This window comes from Neomonachus schauinslandi, chromosome 4 (assembly GCF_002201575.2).
Source record: "Neomonachus schauinslandi chromosome 4, ASM220157v2, whole genome shotgun sequence".
Taxonomy (NCBI): Eukaryota; Metazoa; Chordata; class Mammalia; order Carnivora; family Phocidae; genus Neomonachus; species Neomonachus schauinslandi.
This window is the reverse complement of record NC_058406.1, coordinates 17,654,477-17,677,998: the sequence shown is the minus strand read 5'-3', so window position 1 is coordinate 17,677,998 and position 23,522 is coordinate 17,654,477. Positions and strand designations below refer to the sequence as shown.

The window sequence follows — 23,522 nt, the reverse complement described above, 5'->3', positions numbered from 1 at the left end:
AGATAAACTCCACTTGGTCATGATGTATTATTTTTTTTATATATTGTTAGATTTAATTTACTAAAATTTTTCTAAGCATTTTTGCATGTGTGTTTATGAGGGTTATTGATCTGTAGTGGTTCCTCCCACGCCCACCGTGACTCTGTCTCATTTTGGCATTAGGGTGATGCTGGCCTCCTGGAATGGATAGGGAAATGTCTTATCCTCTTCAGTCTTCTGGGATAGATTATAAAAAATTGATAGGTAGAGTGTTCTATAAATGTCAGTTAGATCAAGTTAGGTAACAGTATTGTTCAAGTCATATATCTTTTTTTAAATTTTATTTTTAAGTAATCTCTACACCCAACTCGGGGCTCAAACTCACAGCCCCAAGGTCATGCTCTGCTGACTGAGCTAGCCAGGCGCCCTCAAGTCTTTTGTATCTTTACTGATCTTCTATCTACTTATTTAAATTATTGAGGGAGGAACTTTTAAATCTGACTATAATTGTGGAATATTCTATTTCTTCTTGTAGTACTGTCAGTTTTTACTTCATGTATTTTGTATTTCTTGTTATTGGGTGTATCAGCATTTAGGCTTGTTATATTCTCTTGAAGAATTGACCCCTACCTGATTATGAAATGACCCTCTTTATTGCAGGTAATATTTTTTACTCTGAAATCTGCTTTGCCTGATATTAATATCTAGCTTTCTTCTGATTAGTGTTAACATAGTGTGTCTTTTCCCATTCTTTTATTTTTAACCTGTTTCTGGGATTATATTTAAAGTATATACATATATATATTTTAAGATTTTATTTATTTTATTTTTTTAAGATTTTATTTATTAATTTGACAGAGACAGAGATAGTGAGAGCAGGAACACAAGCAGTGGGGAGTGGGAGAGGGAGAAACAGGCTTCCAGCTGATCAGGGAGCCTGATGTGGGACTTGATCCCAGGACCCTGGGATCATGACCTGAGCCAAAGGCTTAATGACTAAGCCACCCAGGCGCCCAAGATTTTATTTCTTTTAGAGAGAGAGGGCATGCGAGTGGGGAGAGGAGCAGAGGGGGAGGGACAAGCAGACTCTGCACTGAGTGCAGAGCCTGATGCTGGGCTTGACCCCAGGACCCTGAGATCATGACCTGAGCCAAAGTCAAGAGTCAGACCCTTAACCAGCTGAGCCACCCAGGCACCTCTAAAGTATATTTCTTGTAGGCAGCATATAGTTAGGTCTTTCTTTCTTATCCCTTTTGACCATCTGTCTTTTGATGGGGATTTTTTTTTTTAATTTAATGTGAATATTGGTGTGTAGGTTTAAGTTTACCATCTTGCGGTTTGTTTGCTATTTGTCCCATCTCTTCCATTTTTACTTTTTCTGTCATCTTTTGCATTGAGTATTTTTTTTTTTGGTTTCTATTTTCTATTTTTTGTTTTTATTTCTATTTTATCCCCTTTGTTGGCGCCTGGCTTGCTTAGTCGGTGGAGCCTGCAACTCTTAATTTCGGGGTTGTGAGTTTGAGCCCCATGTTGGGTGTAGAGATTACTCTAAAAAAATAAAATCTTTTTTTTTTTAATTTTTTTTTTATTAAAGATTTTATTTATTTATTTGAGACAGAGAATGAGATAGAGAGAGCATGAGAGGGAGGAGCAGACTCCCCGCCGAGCAGGGAGCCCGATGCGGGACTCGATCCAGGGACTCCAGGATCATGACCTGAGCCGAAGGCAGTCGCTTAACCATCTGAGCCACCCAGGCGCCCTGGTCCGGCAATTTCTTCCTTTTTTTTTTTTTTTTTAAGATTTTATTTATTTATTTATTTGAGAGAGAGAGAGAGAAACAGCATGAGAGGGGATAGGGTCAGAGGGAGAAGCAGGCTCCCCGCTGAGCAGGGAGCCTGATGCGGGACTCGATCCAGGGACTCCAGGATCATGACCTGAGCCGAAGGCAGTCGCTTAACCAACTGAGCCACCCAGGCACCCAAAAATAAAATCTTTAAAAAAAAAAAAAGAGTAACTTTTTCTGGTGTTTTCTTAGTGGAGGCTTTAGAGCAAAGAGTTGGCAAGCTTCGGCCTTTGGCCGAATCTCACCCGCTGCCTGTTTTTATAAATTAAATTTTGGTTTTGATTGATTGTTTATCTTCTCATTATGAATTGCATTTTTTCGTCTTTGCGTGCCTATCAATTCTTACTTGAACACCATGTATTTTTCCTTTTATTTGTTGGGTGCTGGATCCTTTTGTAGTCCTGCAAATTCTTGTGCTTTTTTTTCTGCAGTTAAGTTACTTGGAAACAGGTGCATTTTTTCAAGTCTGGCTGTTAAGTGTTATTAGCTGGAACCCGGCAGCAGCATTTAGTCTAGGGGTAATTTTGCTCTATTTGTGAGGTAAAACTCTCTGCATACTCTATGTTCTAGGAATTATAAAGCTTTCCATTCTGATTCGTGGGAATAGGGGCTATTCCTGTACCTGTGTTCAGGTGTTATTGTTCACTTAATTCTTTCGGCTGATTTTTTCCCCAACCTTGGGTAGTGTTGTCATGTGCATATCCGGATCAATACTTAGGAAACTACCTGAGGGGAACCCCGGGCAGGTCTCCAGAACTCTTTCTCTGTGTTGCTCTCTTCTCTGGTTCTCGGCTTTGTGAACTCGAGAACACTGGTCTTTCTGGGCTTCCCGATTCATTTCCTCAACTCAAGAGGACTGCCTGGATTCCTCCTTCCTGGGCTGTGGCCTGGAAACTTCTCCAGGCCGTAAGCTGGGGGCCATCTTACTGCTGACCCATTTGCTTCCCATTTCTCACGGATCCCCATCCTTTGTTGCTTGATGTCCAGTGCCCGGAAAACCATTGTTTCATATATTTTGTCCATGTTTAACTTCTATTTCCACAGCTAGGAGGGCAAATCCAGTCCCATTTTGGTTGGAAATGAAAGTTCAATTATCCAGAGTGGTTTTTTAAAAATCTTATTTTTCTGGTTGTCTTCCTCAAGAGGGTTGCTTTTCTGCAGGTGGCTTCCCTCCACTTGTGCTCTCTGGCTCTAACTCTCTGTCAAATAAATAAATAAAATCTTAAAAAAAAATAAAACTTTAAGGGGTGCCTGGCTGGCTCAATTGGTGGAGCATGAGACTCTTGATCTTGGGGTTGTGAGTTCAAGCCTCAGGTTGTGTGTGGCGATTAGTTAAAAATAAAGTCTTGAAAAAATAACAAAATAAAACTTTAAAGTGCTCTTTGTTTGCTACATTTGTCAGTTCTCTGGGCTAATTTTTATTTTGTTTTTGTTGTGTAGGTTTTACTGCTGCATATCCAACACAATCCTCCATCCCTTTTAAAAGCCAGACTGCAACAATTCCGGAATCAGAGAAAAAGGGATTCAATAGTCAAGCGAAGAGATTTTATTATGAAAAGGTAATGACATCATTTTAGAGACTCTTAGTCTGGGTTTGAGCCTCGGGGGACAGGCGCACCAGTTGGGCAGGTGCAGACCAGTAGAGGGCAGTGTCACCCAAGGAGCCACAGCCTCCTCTCGAATCCTCTGCTTTGAGTTATAAGAATGAGTTGGGGAGGTATTAGATTCAGGGAGAACAACAGTGTCTGGACTTCCGGTGCCACATTGAACCCCCAAAAAAGTTTTAAGAAGGAATGTATTTTGAAATTTCTTATAAAAATATAAAATTCAAAAATTGCAGGTGTATGAAGTAAAAGGTAAAAATTCTTTTCTCTCCCCTCTCCCCCAGCTTCACTCCTTCTGACAGGAGAGGAAATAACGAGGTTTTCTTCAAATAACGTACTAGTAAAAATAAAAGAGTCAAATAAATTTAAAATTACCTTTGTGATGAAGGCCCCCCTCTTTTTAAAAACTTCCTTTAACGGTGTATTATTACTGTTCCTGTTTTTCCTCCATCCTCACCCTCTTCCCCACATATTTCTATGTCCCTTTTCCTCTTTGATCTGGAAAATTCTGCTTGGCTCCTGGTCCTCAGGCAGCTTGGGATTTCATTGGCTAAAGGCCCAAGGGTCTAACCTTCTCCTCTTTGACCAGCAGGGGGCTGAAGCACCTCACAGACGTCCATAGAATCTTTAAAATTCTTCATTCCTTCATTCATTTAACCAAGATCTTTAGAATAACATTTTTTTGAAGGAGTCATCATCTTCAGCTACCTTTTGCTGCATTCTGAAAATGTTTTTGATCTCATAACCTTGCCAAGATGGCGGAGCGGGAAGGAGGAGATGTAGATTTTGAAGGCAAGTGAGTCAGGAAGGACTTGCTCAGCAAGCCCCTTTGCCCCTAGGCCTGTTCCTGCTTTGTAAACAAGAATGCTGAACGAGAGAATGTTTAAGTTCCTTTTACTTCTAACATTTTAGGATTCTAAGAAAGCAAATAATAAAGAATATAGTATGTGTATATGCCCATGTGCAGACACACGCACACACACACTTTTAATTACTTGACAGTTTTTCCCAAAAATGATAAATAAGGTATTTGCTCAGGAGTTTTCTCTCTTCTCTCTCTAGTTTCTGTGTGTTTTAACTGTCCCTCTGTCTGTCTGTCTCTTCTGTTTGGTGTCTCATTTGTCAAGCCAGTGATAATATATTTTCCATCTCTGGAACACTGGCAATTCCAATAAAAATAATAGCAGCCACCATTTACTGATGCCCTCTATGTGTGCAGTCATTTTTAGACCATATCTCTAATCCTCAGAACAATGCTGAAAGGAAGGGTTTATTATCTTAACTTAATAGGAGAGGAAATTGAGGCTTAGGAAAGTTAAATGACCCACCCAAGGTCATGCAGCACAGGGCTTGGTACATAAGAGGCCCTACATAAATATTTGCTGAATCAACATGCAAAGAATTAGACCTCAAACCCAGGTCTAGCTCACTCCAAAGCCTCATGTTCTTTCCACACACTACCACACCCCCTTTTGTGGCCTGTGAAGCCACACATTTCATTTATGAAAGTCAGCACGTATGTTTCTGAATAGACCTTAGCAAAACAGCCCAAGCTCAAGAGAGGGAAAGATGTCAAGCAATGAGCGTAGGCACCATCCTACATGATCTAGTTCTGAAGACTCAAATCAAGAAACAGAATGGGCCCGTGTTTCGAGGTAGCTTTCCAGCTACTACTGCTCTTCAGAAAAGTTTCTGCTGAAGAAACCAAGGTGGCAGCCCGCCAAAGCTACAGGCAGCATCAAATATAGAAAAAAATCGTTCAGGGACGCCTGGGTGGCTCAGTCGTTAAGCGTCTGCCTTCGGCTCAGGTCATGATCCCAGGGTCCTGGGATCGAGCCCCGCATCAGGCTCTCTGTTCAAAAGGGAGCCTGCTTCTCCCTCTCCCACTCTGCCAGCTTGTGTTCCCTCTCTCACTGTCTCTCTCTGTCAAATAAATAAATAAAATCTTAAAAAAAAAAAAAATCGTTCAGAAATTCGATTTGCACTTTCCAAATGGAGCCACGTTGGTTTGACAATGTGGAAACTTTAAGTACTTGAACGCCTTCTGTAAATAAGTATGTAAATAATTTTGTGGCAAGAGCATGGGATCCGTAAATCAGGCTCAAATGAATGAATGCCCCCTTAAAGAGCTCTGTGCCTTTAGACGGGTCACTTGGCTTTTCTTTTTTTTTTTTTTTTTTAAGATTTTATTTATTTATTTGACAGAGAGAGACACCGCGAGAGAGGGAACACAAGCAGGGGGAGTGGGAGAGGGAAAAGCAGGCTTTCCGCCGAGCAGGGAGCCCGATATGGGGCTCGATCCCAGGACCCTGGGATCATGACCTGAGGCGAAGGCTGACACTTAACGACTGAGCCACGCAGGCGCCCCATCACTTGGCTTTTCTGAGCTTCAGTTTCCTCATCTGAAACATAAGGAAGATTTGGGCTATATAATTTTTTTAGGTTCTTGAAGCTATAAAAGGAGAAAAAAAATGTTCTTGTCCCATGCTCATTATTCTCATTTTTCTTGAGGGAAGCAGACATTGAGAAGTTAAAGATGTTGTTTAACATCACCCAATAATTTAATGAGGGAGGCAATACAAATTAAAAACAGATTTTAAAACTCTGGTGTTTCACCACCCTTCTTAGAACATTAATCGTCCATACCCTGTGCCTGAGCTCATAATTTGGTTGTATCCTCATATTAGTTCTGTGACCCATTTAACATCTTTAACACAGAGAATCGGTGTCTTGGAAAATGTGCACTTACCTTATTGGTCTAACCTGTGAGGAAACACTGCCCGGCTCACGTGCCCCATACAACCCTGAGTCCTGGGTACAAAGAATCCTTCACAGAGCTCGGCATCTTGACTGGCAATTTGCGCTGCTAGAAATGAAGCCTGCTTCCCTGCACAATTTATGATTGTTTACAGATGTGCTGGTGACTCCATGTGCATGAAGAGACATGCCTCATCTGGGACAGAACAGAGCCCAGGAGCCCGATGGACATTTTCTTCCTCCACCGCCCTGTTTCAATTCCTCTCTGGATGGTGGTCACTGCTTTCCAAGCCATGTAACACTAATAACGTCTTCGCATCATGTTAAGAGCAAGGATGTTATAACAGTTAGGCCCTTGCCGGGGATTACCGTTCCACGATTCTAAACCTGACTTATCCCTTCCAGGCTCAAATGAATGAATGCTGGTGGCATAGGGCACTGCATTCTCTAGATGGGCACAGCTTAAAAATACATGTTAATTTGGGAGGGTATGTGCTCTGGTAAGCGCTGTGAATTGTGCAAGACTGTTGAATCTCAGATCTGTACCTCTGAAACAAATAATGCAATATATGTTAAGAAAAAAAAAAAGAAGAAGAAGAAGGTAGTGGGAGGGGAAGAATGAAGCGGGGGAAATCGGAGGGGTAGACGAACCATGAGAGACGATGGACTTTGAAAAACAAACTGAGGGTTCTAGAGGGGAGGGGGGTGGGAGGATGGGTTAGCCTGGTGGTGGGTATTGAGGAGGGCACGTTCTGCATGGAGCAGTGGGTGTTATGCACAAACAATGAATCATGGAACACTTCATCTAAAACTAATGATGTAATGTATGGGGATTAACATAAGAATAAAAATTAAAAAAAAATACATGTTAATTTTACATGTAGCTTGAGAGTAAATCCACCTTTCCAAATGGTAAGCAGGCCCATGTTTAATTTGTGATGAAATAAAATTAATACTGTTTCACTCACTAACTTGACAAGGCACTGAACCAGGGATGTTTTACACGTCAAGGAGATTTAAGTGAAAGGAAGTTCAGTTTGCAGGGGCCACCATGTTCAAGGGGATAATTAGCCCAAGTGTGCACTCAGCTGCGTGTTTGAACCACAATGGGCTGTGCCTGACCCCTCTGCTCCGGAAGCCTGACTTCGCCCTGTGGGTCACCAGCACGCCTTCCTAAGGAGTCTGCAGTCCCTGTTCCTGGAAATAAACACTTGGCTGGCACTGACAGCATGCCAGGCACCCCTCGAAGACTTTTGCATTTATTAACTCATATAATCCCCCTAATAACCCTGTGAGCTGAGTCTCATCATTATCTCTGCTTTTCACATAATGACCCAGAGACACAAAGAGGGTTGAGGGACTTGCACAGCCAGGGTCAGGCAGAGCCTGCCGGACGCAGTCGGCAGCTCCTGGTTCCAGACACTGTTCCCCGCGTCTCCTGGGGACGGAAGCAGGGACACCCTCCTCTGTGCTCTGACAGCCACTCTCGTGCCCCCGGCCACCTTCTGCTTGGCCTGATGGTAGTGGGTGTGCACGGTCGGGACCCTCCATCCCATTCCTGGAACACGTGAGCTGCTAACAGGTCGTGCTTCATCCTTGCACCTTAGCCTGGGCTCTGGTCCGCCGTGGCCTTCCGTGTATGTTTGTTGAGTTCTTGCCGATATGCCACTCAGGGGACTTCAAGGGGCTGCTAATAAGCTGACATCAGATTTGAGCAAGAGGAGGGCTCTGAAAAAGAGAAGCAGGTGTACTCTCGGGGATAATACCCACAGTAACCAATGCTTCAAAAATGCAGGTTTGACTTCTCTTGTCTGTGTTTCCAGCCCAGCCCTCTGGGCCAGCTGTGGGCAAACAGCTGGTGCCCGTTTTCATCTGTCAGGTGGCCAGTGTCCCGCTGCCCTGGCTCCCCCAAACTTATCTGAGCAACGAAGAAACAATCTCTTCAAGAGACCTCATCCCATTTTCCTGCTTGCTCCCTTCGGGCTCCTAGGGACCTTTCATTGCTGACATCCTCCCCCATCCTGAACAAAACAGTGGTGTTTCCTCATGTGGAGTATGCTCGCTGCCTCTCTCCCTTTTCAGCCGTGACCAGAGGTGCGGAAACTTTGATGCCAGACAGAAATAGATGTGGGGTGAGGCAGGGAGGGAGAGAAGGCAAGAAGGGGGAAGGGCGTCTTATAAGGGGCACATCTCAGAGTCAGAGACAGTTTGAACCAGAAGGGCCTCAGTGACCTGGAATCCCCGGGCTCCGCAGAAGGGCCCTTTCTGTGACAGTGTCTCATGCTGAAGGCCACTGGTGGGCCAGGTAAAGACTGCTTGAAGCTGCTGCCAACTCCAGCCCCCTTTCCAGGCTCCCTGGTGAACAACAGGAATGTGGTCTGAACACCACAGATCTTGACACCCCCACGCGCCTCCCTGCAGGTTCACAAATGAGGGGCCTGAGGTCTGGGGAGGGGACGTGCCCTGGGGGCAGATGCCAGGTCTCCCACCGTGTAGCCCTCATCACTTTGGCCACATCAACCTGAGTAAAAGCTTTCTGACTTCAATGAAGTCAACAGGGTCGATGGACACATTGTCCTGAGACCTTAAGACTAGAGGCATTTGTAAGAAGTAATTGTTCCCTCAAGAGCCCTAAGTCCCTATGTGGTTTTACCAGTGGATTAACCACAGCACAAGCCTCTGCTTCCATCTCAGACATGTCCGCCTTCTGTTAGATACTTCTAAGCCCTTCAGCAGACCCCCAGTTTTCATTCATCTTGTGCACTCCTGAGAAATGCCAGCTCACCAGCCCCCAAAAGAAACCAAAGCAAGGTGGAATATCTTTGAAGAGTCAAAAGGCAGCTCTAGTGGGGTCTTTAGCCAATGATCCAAAAGAGACTACATTTCCCAAGCCAAGAAACAGTTTGACAAACCATTGATTTGAGAGTATTAATTGGACAGAATTTCTGAAATCAGGACTAGAAAAGTCAGGCTATGTACCTGGCTCCAAGCCAGTGGACTCCAAGCTTCCTATAACCTATGGACATATCTGGGGGGAGGAGATACATGCCCTGCTCCCTATTGCCTCCTCCTCATTACCTGTCTAACCTATACCAGGATCAAGTGAACGTAGACCTTTGTCCCACCCTTGGCACCTGCAGGGGCTGCCATTTGGGATTCTAATCCTTCAAAAGGGCTTTCAAAGTGCATTTCAACCAAATGTCACCCAGATGCATATTGGGTCGAGGGGTGGGAACACATCAGCCAGTCCTCCCTTGGTCAGTCCCAGTCTCAAGGTCTTTAACCCCCATGGGAAGGTTTGGCTCCGTTGCGGGCAATGGCAAGAGTAGCAGCCACACACTGGCAATGTGTTTCGATTCATTTAATCCTCACACGGTGGGGAAGGCCCGGGAGACAACAGTATGGCATCCACATCATCCTCTGGGCACTGGGCAGGCGGGCTGTAGAGCTCAGTTAAATCGTTCTTTTCTCTTCTCCCTCCCCACACCCATTTTTGCTTTGTTGGTTTATTTGGTTTTTGCCCTCTGGGGTGGTCTTGGCCAAGAAACCAAGGGTGGCTAAGTTCACCCCAGTTGCAATTACCTGGGTTCTTCTTCCTGGGATCTGCACTGAGAGGCCTAAACTCACCAAGTCACAAAAGGTTAGTCATCAGAACTGTTATCCCAGAGGTGAAAGGTCTGGATTTTTATTGCCCTCCCAGCCAGCCATTCACCAGCCCGTCCAGCAGTCGCAGGAGAAGGCCTGAAGGCTCTGCAGTTGGAGGTTTCCCTCCGAGGAGCTTAGAAACCTACCTGCGTGTTGTGTGAAGGTAGTGGTGTGCTGGTAAACCAGCTCTCCCCTCCACAAAGGAAAGTTCTGATTTATAGCGTTTGCCAATTTCTGGGGTGTAAATACTCCCACCTTGCTTTCAAGCTACCACTAGCAAAATCTCTGACATTCTAACAGTCACCCTCTCAAGCTGCCATCCATGGGCCAGCTCTGACATACTGCTGCCTGGACATCTCTTCTCAACAGGCAGCCCTCTGACTCCCTCCAGGCTAAGAGGTGCCAGCCCTCTTCATATTCGGCCTGGACTCAAACCAGTTTGCAACGCAGCAGAATTAAAACTTGATCAAGGTCCAGTGGGGTTGCTGGATTTAGCCAATAAGAACACAGGACTTCTAGTTAATTTAGAATTTCAGATAAATGACAAACAACTCTTTTAGTATAAGTATGTCCCAAATATTGCATGGGCCATGCTTACACTAAAATAGCTTTTCAAGGTTTATCTGAAATTCAAATTTACCTGGGCAGGGTGGGAGGGAGCAGCCTTGCACGCCTTGTATTTTATCGGGCAACTCTAGCTCCTCAGACACATGCCGGTGTCTGGAAAATGTGTGTGAGCTGATGGCCGTGTTGAGTGTGTGCAGGGGAGGACTAGAAGCTAGAGGTGCGTGTCTTCCTTGTTCACTGTTTAAACCTGGGAGAGTCATGGTGACGTGTCCTGCTTCAGCTCTTCCTTGATTTAGGGGCTCTTGCGAAGCTAAGAGGCACCCAAAGGCATTGAGTCCGATGTCTCTCATTTACAAATGAGGAAACTGAGGCCCAGCGATGTGACTTGCTCCAGGTCACTTAGCTAGTCGCAGCATTGAGACGAAAATTTCCTGATTCAAAACTCTGTGGGATTTTTTTTTTCTTTTAGCCTACACATTCTCATTTGAAAATCAGTTTGGTTTAATGGGTAAGAGTAGACTCTGTATGTTTGGTGGGGGTGAGAAAAATGGGTGAAGGGAATCAGAAGGCAGAAACTTCTAGTTATCAAATAAGTCAGGGGGATGTGACATACAGCATGGCGACCACAGTTAGTGAAACTGGATTGCATTTTGGGAGTTGCTAAGAGAGTAGATCTTAAAAGTTCTCATCAGAAGGCAAAAATGCTACAACTGTGTATGGTGACAGGTGTTAACTGGATTTACTGTGGTGATCACTTTCCAGTGTGTACAAATATCGAATCATGCAGTACACACAAAACTAATATAATGTTATGTGTCAATTATATCTCAATTAAAAAAAAAAGAGTAGGCTTTGTACTAAGACCACCTGGGTTCAAATTCTGGTCCTGACAGTCCCTGAAGCCATGGGACCTTGGGCTTTATCTCTTTTGGCCCTGTCTTCCCGTCTTTAAAATGGGGATTAAAGGGCGCCTGGGTGGCTCAGTCGGTTAAGCGTCTGCCTTCAGCTCAGGTCATGGTCTCAGGGTCCTGGGATTGAGCCCCACATCGGGCTCCCTGCTCAGTGGGGAGTCTGCTTCTCCCTCTGCTCCTCCCCCAGCTTGTGCTCTCTCTCTCTCAAATAAATAAATAAAATCTTTAAAAATAAATAAATAAAATAAAATGGGGATTAAGGGACGCCTGGGTGGCTCAGTGGGTTAGGCGTCTGCCTTTGGCTCAGGTCATGATCGCTGGGTCCTGGGATGGAGCCCCACATCCAGCTCCACACTCAGCAGGAGGTCTGCTTCTCCCTCTCCCACTCGCTCCCCCTGCTTGTGCTCTCTTTCTGTCAAATAAAGTCCTTTAAAAATAATTAATTAATTAATTAATTAAAATGGGGATTAAATGAGTTGCTGCATGTAAAATACTCAGAACAGTGCCTGGCACACAGTGAGCGGCCACTCAATAAATAAATGCTAGCCCCACGAACAGCCCCCTAGAAAAATGTCTTCTGGGTTTCCCTGTAGCTCCTTGAATCTGCTCCCACGTGCCGATGTCTTCTGAACTTGGCCTAGGGCGCTGGTGCACCTGGTTCTGCCGCCCATCTCATGGTCTGCCCCATTCTCCCTGGTGATCAGCCCCCACTCTGTGCACCTGAGATCATCATCCCACCTACAAAGTGGGAATTAGTGCCCTGCACCCACCTGCTTTGAGCAATGCTCAAAGGATCCACTGCATTTAAAATTCAGCACAGAGGAAACTGTTAATCTCACTGATGGCTCTATCCCCTATATTAAACCATAATCAGACACTGCTCAGGCCAGACTGGAAAGTCCTGGAAGGCCCTGGTGGCACCTTAGGCTTTCTTTCTGCCCTGAGGAAGGTAGTAGGGATGGTGGAGGCAGGATGAGCCTCGGGGGCAGAGGTTGGAGACTTGATAACACCCCCACTGCAGAGAGTTTGTGTTCATCATGTCCTTAGCACTGAATTCAGGTACTTGTGGCAGTGGGATATTGGGAAAATTCATCTCCACTGGCCTCAGTGTCTCCATCTGTAAAATGGGGACAGTAACCCCTTCCTCGTCAGAGGACTAAGTGAAGAAACCTTTGAAAAGCTCATGGCATCAAGTTGGCACCCAGTAAACTCTCAAGAGTGGAGCATCCCTGTCATTTCATGCCACTTGCTTGGCCAACTTCTGTCAAAAGCAGAAATGAGCTTCGAAATCAAGCTGCTGTTTATTCCTATCATACCTGCATCATTTAGCATCTGAGCCTCACGAGCCTGCCTCTTTTTGTTTGAGAAGAATTAGACATGGTCTTGTTTGGCATGAAGGTTGTTTTTGTTTCATTTTGCTTTATAAACAGAAACACTCCCTGATTTCTCTTCTGAAAGGTTGATGAGGAAGCTGAGTCAGGTGGGTGTGGTTAACGTGAAATCGGTCATCGTTCCCTTACCTTGGGCCTGGCTTCCCCAATCAGCACACACTGACTTGCGTATCAGCCACACTGAGCATCCCATCTTGTGCTCATTTCTCTAATGGCATGAAAAAAACAACAGCATTCTTCTGGAATGCAGGACGACGTGGTGGAGTGAGCCAGGGCTTTGGGGGTCCCAGACCCAGGCTGGAATTCCAACCCCCAGCACTTGGTAACCGAGACAGTGAGCGGGCAGGCTAGGCAATGGTGGAGCCAGACTATCTATCACCCATGAAGTGGTGGTGATGCCTAGCCTTGAGGATTACAGTGAGGCTGAGCGTTAATGGATATAAAGTTTGTGGAAAAGCACGGTGGAAATGAATGTACCCCGATGACACCCCATTCTCTTCCTTTCAGGATAGCATCCCAGGTCCGGGGTTCTACAACGTCATTCACCAATCTCCAGTGTTCAACAGTGCCTCGTTGTCTAAGAAAGGAACGTGCACTTTTCCCTCTATGGTGAGAAACCCTTCCTTGAGTAAGGCCACTAGCGGATCAGTCATTTCCTCCGTCCGTTGCATAAACATGTATTGGACAGCTGGTCCCTTCTCTCCAAAGGCCGTGGTTCTAATTAGGAGAGTAACTGCTGCCTCAGGTGTCATGCAGGTAAATTAGAGCCTGTGTCTTTAAGTAATTATCCCCCCACTGCTACACATTGGAGAAGAGAGGCTGGAGGGATATTTAGAACCTGATCATCCACATCAATTTTGTCATCATGGAGTGGGCTAGGCAGATGTTTTCCTGAGATTTTTAGGCACCAGGGAAAAACTCTTAGCCTAATAGGATGTATTACACCACTTGGTCTAATTGGGTTATTCAAATTATTGAGAAATCTTCTAGGAGCAAAAATAAAGCAGACAATGGCTGAAATGGAGTTATCTTCCTCCCCTCCCTACTTCCCTTCTTTGTAAGATGTGGGTCTTTATCTCTGTGGATGGCTCTAAGAATCAAGGAGCTATATGAAGTGCCAATGTCCCTGACTAGACTTGGGCAAGGATTTTTTCTTTTGTTCTTAATTTGAGTATCTGTAAATTGGCAAGAAGAAGAGATATAGCAAGGGAAAAGGGTCAAACTGGGATTAAGATTAGCTGAGGTAGGAAAGTGAAAAAGAAAGCAAACCCAAACTAGCATCAACAAAACTCATATGCCCTCTGTCCCTTTAAAAATTATAATAATCTCTTGCAAAATTGTATTATAATGCCTGACACTGGAACTGATTTCAAAACAAAACAAAACACCACACAAAGGATCCATTTAAGACACGCTGAATGCAGCCACTTACTGGAATTTGACTTTGGCAGAGCTGACTTTGGAGCTCGCTCCCCATCGGCGGAGACATGGAAGTCACCCATGCCCCCAGTGAGCTCACAGAACAACCATGCCTCTGCCTCATTTTCTGCCCCAAGCCCTGCAAATAAAGGGACCTGAAAGCAATCGGCAATAGAAGTGCCATCTCACGAAGTCTTGGCACAGGAGACAAGACTTAAGACCTAAGCCTGACTCAGCAGAGGATTCTCGATGTGGCCTCAAGCACGTCACCCTTCTGTGTCCCGGTTACCTCATAAAAGTGGAGACTCCCTGGAGGCACTGGGCAAATCACAATGAGTGAAATGCTCTTTGAAACTGCAGAGTATTATAAACACGTTAAATATTATGAGTGTTACCACCTGAGTCACAAACAAGATCTCCCGCACCTCCTAGGTTTTCTCTCTGAGAAATTCTTGGCCGTAGAGGGGCACTGCCCATTCATGCTTGGTCCCAAAGAAGGGACAGAATGAGAGTGCACGATCAATTCCCTACTAGGCTTTGTGTGCAGTAACTTTCCAAACGATGAGGGTGGGCCATCTGGAGAAGAGGCTCAGGGGAAGGTCCGAGTATTACAGAATCTAATCAGGCCTGTCAGGTCCTTAAAAAATTCAGACCAAACCAAAAGAAAACAGACATGGAGTTGTGCAGACTTTCCCTCCCTGTTTTGATGGATGGGAATTTATATTTATAGACATTTAAGTTCCTATAACCAGCCTGCAGTGGCTGATGGAAATCTGTTAAGAGACCCCACATCTTACCTACTTCCTTTCTGCGCCGATGTGAATTTCATGCCTTTCCCCCCCCTTAGTGACTTTCACATTTGGCACCTCTTCCATTTCTGGATCTGCGGACTCTGAGGGTATGAAAAGTAGACCTCGTCAGAGAAAGATCTGCCCGACTGACACTAGTGTAGCCAGGAGGAGTGTGATTGTAGGTGAGGGTGAACAAAAAACTCTGTGGATCAATAAATTCTAGAAACTTCCTGATGACTGTTGGAACCCCTACACCCAACCTTTGGAGAGGACCTGTCATCTCGCTAAGTCCAAATAATTTAAAGAACTTCATTAATATATTCTAAATCTTTGCTCCAGGATTATTCATGAGGCTGACAGAAGGTTAAATTAGGCAGGTGGGAGGAGACTTTCATGGCCTTTCTCTATTTGCATGGTGACCGGAGTGGTTCTGGAAAAATTAGTAGGTGCTGGAGAGAGGTTCACAAATGCCAGCATGCAGCCAGATTGGAGCCCACAGGCCCGGCAATTAAAAGAAAGTCAAGGGGTGGGGAGGGTTGTGTGAGTCAGTGTTACTTCAGCTATATTGAGACAAATTCTATCACAATGCTTTATGAAACTTGGCTTCAAATGAACAATTAGAACGATTTTTTTCCCCAAAAGTATGTTCATAGGTATTCTAGGCCAAAAAGATTTTATGACCTAGTTAAGTTTCAGGAAGGCTGGGTAAGTCAAGTTGGGTTTGTTTATGGTAGGACTTCTCAGGGTACTTAATATGATGGTGTGTATTATGAGTCTTCAACATGGGAACACACTATGAGGCTTCTCAAGTTTATTTGGCTCTGGAACTCTCTCCCTGCTGTCACCACCAACACTAACTTATCTTATAGAACTGGTATGCCAGGGAACACTTCGGGAAATAGTGCTTTAGAAAAACGTGCTTGCCTCATCTGTTGGGTGAGTCAGGATAGACATGCCACAAATGGGACCACCGGGGGTGGTGACCCTTCTTCTATGGAAGTGAAAAGGAAAGATCCCATTGGGCAGCGGAGAGAGAGGGTAGTGATTCTCCTTGAACTAGAACATCCCACAGTCATTCATCAGGGCTCCTCTTGTAAATGAAAACATGTATTACTTTCCTCCTTTTGACTTTTCCTCTTTAGAATGGGATATCTAATCTCTATCACATAGTGGGGGCTGACTGGTAATAATGTTGGTTCCACCCCTCAACTAGCAGACGAAGTCCAGTGTCTTCATCCGTAAAGTGGGGATAATCATAATATCCACGCCCCAGGTTTTTCAAGAGGATTAAACACAGCAGCCCATGAAAAGCACTCAGTTAACTATTCCCCATAATGCAAAGGCAAAGAGCGTAGAGGGCTGGGGTGATCTTACTTCTGGGAACATCAATGAATCCTGATAATTAGGAGAAGGCTGACATGGGACTTGAACCCAGGTTAGACTCTGAACAGCTGAGACTCTGGATAAGAACATGTTTGCCACTGGGAGCACATCCACCCATATACCATCAGTGGTCCATAGACTAGATGTTGAGAACCATTACCACCAAGCACAGGGTGAGGAGTTGGTGGGGGTGAGGGTTAATGCCTTCCCACAGTCTCACCTGCTTTCTGTGCTTGTGTAGTTATTGACCCCTATCCAGCTGAGGAAACCCAGGGCAATGTTCTCAAGCTTTTAATCATAAAATAATGAGAATTTTTGTTTGTTTGTTTTATCAGACTCCAATACTTGCCATACTATCCTAGGGTAAAGCGATGTTATCAGCTAGTTTCTATGGCTTTTGCCCCTTTTCATTTGGCAAACATTGATTCTGCTTGTTTGTTGTTTTTTTTTTTTTAACTGAAAATAGTTTATTACGGCTTCCAGGAAGGAGTAGGATTGGTCCTACTGAAAGAGAAAAAAAAAATTGTAGGGTTCTATGCAATCAGCAGTTAGGGGGCACCTGGATGGCTAAGTTGGTTAAGTATCTGCCTTCAGCTCAGGTCATGATTTTGGGGTCCTGGGATTGAGCCCATCTCAGGCTCCCTGCTCAGCAGGGAACCTGGTTCTCCCTCTCCCTCTTCCCCTCCCTCTGCTCATGCTCTCTCTCTTTCTCTCTCTCTCAAATAAATAATCTAAAAAAAAAAAAGAAATCAGCAATTAGGTGGAAGGTAGGAAGCATGGGTGGACAGGAAGCCCCATCGACCCTTGTGCCTTTAAGACATTAGAAGCAAACTTATTATTTAAGCAATTCAGATTACTTAATCTTAGAAACAAGATGTGAAGTTTTACTCAGAAGGAAAGCCTTGGCTGGAGGAAGAAAGTCTAAAGCTTCCATCATATAAATTACCCAACAGCTGATGAGTCAAGGGTAAGTGGCCTGAAACGGAATTGGGTGGCAATGCATTTATGGCAAAATTATTTTTGCCAAGTCCCAAATGTAAGATGAATAATTTGAGTTAGTTTATAGAAGTTAAAACAGGTCAGAACTTGTGTTCTCAAAGAGCAAATCCTCAAAGCCCAAGGTCAGTTTATCATTGTTACCTGCTGGAGTTTCAGCTTTCATACGATGCTTTCAGACCTAGCGCTGGGCACCATTCCTTTGACATCTGTCCTGTGGAGCCAAGAGATGACGTGAGGGCGCTGATGCCTTTGACTTTCTCCTTGCAGCGCGCCCGACTGGACACCATCGTTTCTAAATACCCTGCGGCTAACGCATACACTATCCCATCACGTTTCGTCTCGAAGAAGGACTTCAGTAATTCCTGTTCGAGCATGTTCCAGTTGCCGAGCTTTGCAAAAGTCCTCAAATTTGAACCCCCTGCACCAAACCAGTACAATGTAAGAACGTTGCGTGCGCTTGTTAAATATATACTGAATGAAAGCTTTCCGAAAATGAATGAAGGCGGGGGACGCTTTGGGGAAATAACATTCTAAGGCAACTGATAAACCAGTTAGCGTTTGTTGACTGCCCAGCGGGTAGAGGAGGCTGCGTGCAAGGCTTTATGGAGAATTTGCACAACCTGGACAAAAATGAGAGCAGCACAGAGGTCGGTGGGAAGCAGTGGGAAGACCCTGCCCTGGAAAATACTATAATCACTCCTACCACAGAACCTTTCTGGGACAGTATTCTCATCTGTAACAATTCTTATTTCCCACGTTATCTGCAGTTGCTTTCCATTTACTTCTTAGGTTTTAATAGGGAAAATACGCTTCCACATTTCCGTATCAGAAACTGGGTTTTTCACAGTAATGCTCCGCCAATTACAATCACTTTGTAGTCATGGAGGCAGAACGGTATGATTAACGGTTAAGAGATGAAGTCAGGTTCAAATGTCGACTCTGCCACTTTCTAACTGTGTGGCTCTGGGCATGTCCCTTCAGCTTTCAGGACTCAGGTTATTGATCTGCAAAATGGAGAAATGTGTCCACGTCATAGTATTAACGCAAATGTTAAATTAGGTCGCCTGAGCTGTGTGCTTAGCCCAGCCCCTGGTGGACAAGGACTCCGCCATCCGTGGAGATCCGCAGAGCTGTCTTTGGGGAAGTCACGTTACCTCTTGAGCCTCAATTGTAAAATGGAATCAATTATACTCACCCTACAGGGTTATTATAAGAGCCAAATGAGACAGCACATGTGGAAACACTCTAAAATACATAAGAAATGAATTGTATATAAGGTATTAATAGGATTATGACATATTGCAAGATATTTTGGTCTTAGAGTACTTCATTTTTAATTTCCTTTTTCTTTTATAATACTTATAAATAATATTTATTTTTCTGACTACAAAAACCCTGCCGATCTTCCATGATTGATCCAATCAATTATAATGTGCTCAAAATGATGTATGTGCCTGCTAGGCTGGCACTGTCCAATAGAAATATAATGGGAGCAACATGTATCATTTAAATTGGGCGCCTGGGTGGCTCTGTCAGTTAAGTATCTGCCTTCTGCTCGGGTCATGATCCCAGGGTCCTGGGTCTGAGTTCTGCATCGGGCTCCCTGCTCGGCAGGGAGTCTGCTTCTCCCTCTGCCCTTCCCCCAGCTCACGCTCATTCTCTCTCTCTCTTTCGCAAAAATAAATAAATAAAATCTTCAAATCTTCCCAGTAGCCACATTTGAAAGTAAAAAGGAACAGGCGAAATCAATTTTAAGAATATACTTTATTTAACCCAGTATATTCAAGATCTAATTTCAATGTCTAATCAATATAAAAATTGTTAATTATACTTTTTATTTATAATAATTATACACATAATTATAAATAAAAATAATGTTTTACATTCTTTCCATCTATCTTTACAGTCCAGTGTGTATTTTATACTTTCAGCACATCTTAATTTGGATCAGCCATGTCCCCAGGGCTCGAGAGCCGGTGGCTACCAAATTAGACAGCACAACTCTAGGTAGTCTTCCCCCGGGATAATCAGAGCCTGAAAATAATAATGATGATGAAGATGAAGTACTATTCCAGGCCTATGTACTGTTCTAAGCATTATGTTTTCATCTCATTTAATATTCACAAGAATCCATGAAGTGGGTTATCTCTTTTTTCAATTTACAGAAGAGAAAGCTGATGCTCAGGGAGGGGAAGGGATTTGCCCAAAGTTAGCCTGCTCAAAGGGACCGTTTGCATATCAGTGAGCGCAGGTAGATGGCTGGGGTATATAGCTGGAGAGTGATCAGTCAGCCTGTCCCAGCCCTGCTGGGTCTCCCTTCATGGAATCTGTGGCTACTCTGTGCTAGACCAGTGATACAGCTTAGATTTCAGCAGGGAATGCATGACAAACTAGTAAACAGGCAAACAAAATAATTACAAACTGTGGCCAGCTTTGAGGCAGACAAAGAGTTGGACCCTGAGAGACAGAATATGTGGAGAATATGGGGGGTTGGTAGCATCATGTACTTTAGACTGGGTGGTCAGAGAAGGCTCTAGGGCTGAGAACCTAAGAATTGAAGGAAGAGCCAGTTGAGGGAACAGCATGTGCAAAGGTCCTGGGACAGCAAGCAGCTGAGCCTTGGGGAACTACAAGAAGTTAGCTGGAGTAGCATTAGCTAGGAGGAGAGGGAATAAGTGGAAGCCAGACAGATAGGCAGGGGCCAGTTCATTCAGGCCCCTAAAGACCCTGGGAGGGATCTTTAATTTGGTTCTCTGCGGGAAGCCTTTGAGGGGGATGACATCATCTGATGTACTTTTTTAAAAAAACTCCCGCCAGCAGCCATATGGAGAATGGACCACCGTTTGGGTGAAGAGTGGACTTTGAAAAACCAGTTAGGAGGCTGTTATACTAACCGGAGAGAGGTCAAGGCCTGGTCCAAGAAATCGATAATGTTCTTGGCCATTGCATCTTTGCCATTCCTGAGAGAGGGAGTTAGTGTTTCAGGCATCTGCCTCCGCAACCCACTGTGTGCTCCTTCACCCAGCTTCGCATCTCCAGCGCCCCGCGCAGGTCCTGGTATACGGTACACTTGCAGTAAATGCTCATGACGTTGAAGGAATTAGCCCCGTCATATATAGTTGTTAATCTAGAAAAGACCGTTTCCCAAGTCAGGGCTCAGACCTTCTGCCAACGGATCAATTTTAAGTGCATGGTTTTTGTTGATTATAGTTTTAATGTGACTGTGAAAATAATTCATGCTCTTCATTAAATATATTCAAATATTTTAGAAATCCATGAACTAGAAAAGCAGAATTCTCTTACAATTCTGCCCTCTGAAGCAAACCACCATCAAAAACAGGTGCAATTTCTTTCATGGTCTTTTCCTCCCCCATCCCTACCTCCAGTATTAGGATTATGCTGGCCACGGTACACGTGCATTTTCTACTCAGCTATATCTTGGATTTTTTTTTCCCCCGTGGTGATACAGTAAACCTGCTTCATTTTTTTTTTTCCAACCTGCCAGTGAAGCTAGCTGACTGTTTTCCTCGTCTAATGGTGAAATCTTCCAGTGACACACACTCAGAGTATACAAAAATGCTCCCTCTTTCAGTTGTTTTTCTGTCTGGATGAGGAATAAGGCTGAAATCGTGTTTTGTCTACAGGAGGCTTTTTTCAGACCTGGAGAACAATGGTTGAGTCAACTGGCAAGAAGCAGAAATGTGATAATCCTGTTAGCCACACCACAGGCGAGGTCTGTTAGGGCTTTTCTTTGCCTTTGCTTACCTCGATTCCCCCACCTCTCTATTCGATTCCTTTTTCTCTGTACCATGTTATTACTTCCTCTCCGGCAACCTGGTTCCTGTCCCTCTGTCCAGTAATTAGCCTGCCCCATCTGATGTTTTTGTTTGCCCTCCCTGCATGCATTCTAGCCATTAGGACCCTGGGAAAAGCTAAATTCCTCCACCTTTGCAAACACAAAATCAAAATGCCATCTGCATTTCTTGAGAAACTTTTTTTTTTTTTTTTCACAAAGGAGTATCTCAGAAAAATCAAACCACCCTGGCCCTGGCAAATAGTTTCACTCATTCAGTAAATATTCCCAGTCACTACATTTACGATTTTTATTGCATCTTTATCTAATGAATACAGGGGCCTGACGGCAAATTGGCATTTAAAATATTTATGATTCACATATAGCAGAGGAATGATCTCAGGGTTCTTTTTTTTTTTTCCTCTCTCCTATTATTTTCAGAGTGCTGAACATGCTGTATATTGTGTGGACCAGTCAAAATTCTTAATTTCTGGTTGGTCCAGAAAAGTCGAGACAAGGGAGTAGTGTTACAGATCTGATCGTGATCTTAAATTACCTGATGCCCTTGTGTGCCCCAAATCCTGCGTTCATAGGAGGGCTGTTTGAACAGTAAGGAATCAGGGTGGGGATATGTAGGACTCAGTGTCCTGAAAGGAATAAAAGTCATAGAAAAAATAAGGAAAACAATGCGCATTTGCAGTGTTACGGACTTGAAAAAGACACTGTCCTATAGGCGATGTCTCTTGACTGTCGTCACCCTCACTGCATCAACTGGAGCAGGGCTTACCTGATCCGTTTTACAGCTCGTGTGGCAGACACGAGACCAGCCTGGCAGCCAGGTCTTCGGGCTCTCTTCTGGGCTCTGTCCTCTGTGCCATGGTGGGGGCGGGTGACCAGACATCTGCTGGTGATCACAAACTCCTCGGCCACTCCAGCTGGGGTGATGGCAAAGGCGCAGTCGGGGGGACCTTTTCCACTCTGTTCATTTTCTGAGGAATACCATGCTTGTGTTCTCCCCCCAGGCCTCTGTCTCTTACTGCAAGCAGAGAAACAACGTCTGTGCCCGAGCGGGGTTTATGTCCAAAACCCAGAGAGGATTTTTCACTATCGCTGAAACAGGACCTGCCCCAGGTAAGCAGCCACCTTGCACCAGCCTTGACCCAAGGGTTAACCTACCAGATCTGCTCTGTGGGGCACCATTGCTTCGTAGGGAGTCTCTTTGGAAGGAGTTCGGCTTGGGGTGGGGTGGGGATGTTGAACAGGTGCTGAACAAAAAGGAGAAAGCTCCGGGGAAGAAGGGCTGCTCTGGAAATGGCCCCAAAGCAGCCTCGTTGGCCTCCCTTTTCATGACCGGGCACATCTGCTCTGGGCTGCTAGATGGGGAAGTGGCTTCTCACCGCAGAAGTGTGCACATTCCCGTGCCCCAGGTGTCCTCACAGGCCCCCGGGGGCGGGGTGGGGGGCACTCAATACGCTGAGTGTCCAGACCCTTCCTTTCCTCCTGAGCCTGGAGGGGACTTCATCAACTAGTCCCCAAACACTGGAAAATGGCTCCGTTTACTGAGAGCCTACTCCGTGCTAAGTATTTTCCGTGCAGTCCTCACACATCTGTCTTCCTTGGCCTGTGCTCTCAGTCCTGTGTCCGGTGAGGAGAGGGGGCTCAGAGAGGGGAAGTGACCTGCTCCGCGTCACACGGCGGACGGATGGCAGGCCTAAGCCCAGAGGGGTCTGACCGAGGAGACTATTGCCCCCATCAGCCCCCAGTGACTTCTGAGACCGCCCCAAGAGCTGGCCTGCAAGTGTTTTCCTCTCTGGGCTGGGAGAGGTGTTGCTCCGTCCTGTTCTCTCAGACCTGCTCCCCACTTCCAGCCTCAGTGAAAGGTTTCCAGAGAGGTCAGGGGACGCCACCACTGGCACTCTGGGAGCCCTCGTCAGAGTAGACCTTCCCAGTGGGTCCTCCCCCCAGGGAGCCCTGAGCCCCGGAGCTGAGGGGAGGAACAGGGAGGGTTTCTGTGCAATCACACCTCTTGGAGGCGGGGTGTGGGTAAAATTGCAGCGGGGTGTGGGTAAAATTGATTTCACCAAATCCAGATTAAAGTTGAGAAGATCAGTCCGAAACTGAATAACAAAACCAGCCCTAATTAGGAGGCTAAGTCCGGGCTAAAGCTCCCCTGGCTTACATCATCATAGGCAAAGCCCCACCTTGTTTGTTTATACAGAACAAAGCCTGCATCCCTGGAGTTTGGCCAGAGGCCCTGCCAGTGAACCCCGAGATGTGGGCACCTTCTCAGCAGGCCACATGCACCCACTCCTTCCGGGAGGGTCCTCAGGGGCCCCTAGCCCCTTGTAATGGAGCAGAGGGGGAGAGTATGTGGGTACCAGGAAGTGTTAAACTCCTACTGTGCGCCAGAGGCTTTACGTTTCTCATCGAATGATCTCCA

At 45.2% G+C, this 23,522-nt stretch overlaps 1 protein-coding gene across 2 annotated transcripts in view; it reads left to right on the top strand.

The window, feature by feature from the left end:
- Window positions 1-23,522, top strand: part of STPG1 (sperm tail PG-rich repeat containing 1) — a 41,786-nt gene that overhangs the window by 5,247 nt on the left and 13,017 nt on the right. Inside the window, exons 2-5 of one of the 2 annotated variants that reach the window (XM_021683555.1) lie at window positions 3,263-3,381; window positions 13,205-13,306; window positions 17,557-17,727; window positions 22,105-22,213. In XM_021683555.1, the coding sequence (XP_021539230.1) occupies window positions 3,263-3,381; window positions 13,205-13,306; window positions 17,557-17,727; window positions 22,105-22,213 (501 nt within the window). Of the gene's footprint in view, window positions 1-3,262; window positions 3,382-6,338; window positions 6,424-13,204; window positions 13,307-17,556; window positions 17,728-22,104; window positions 22,214-23,522 lie in introns of those variants that run through there. The other variant, XR_002479983.1, reaches the window with a different exon arrangement.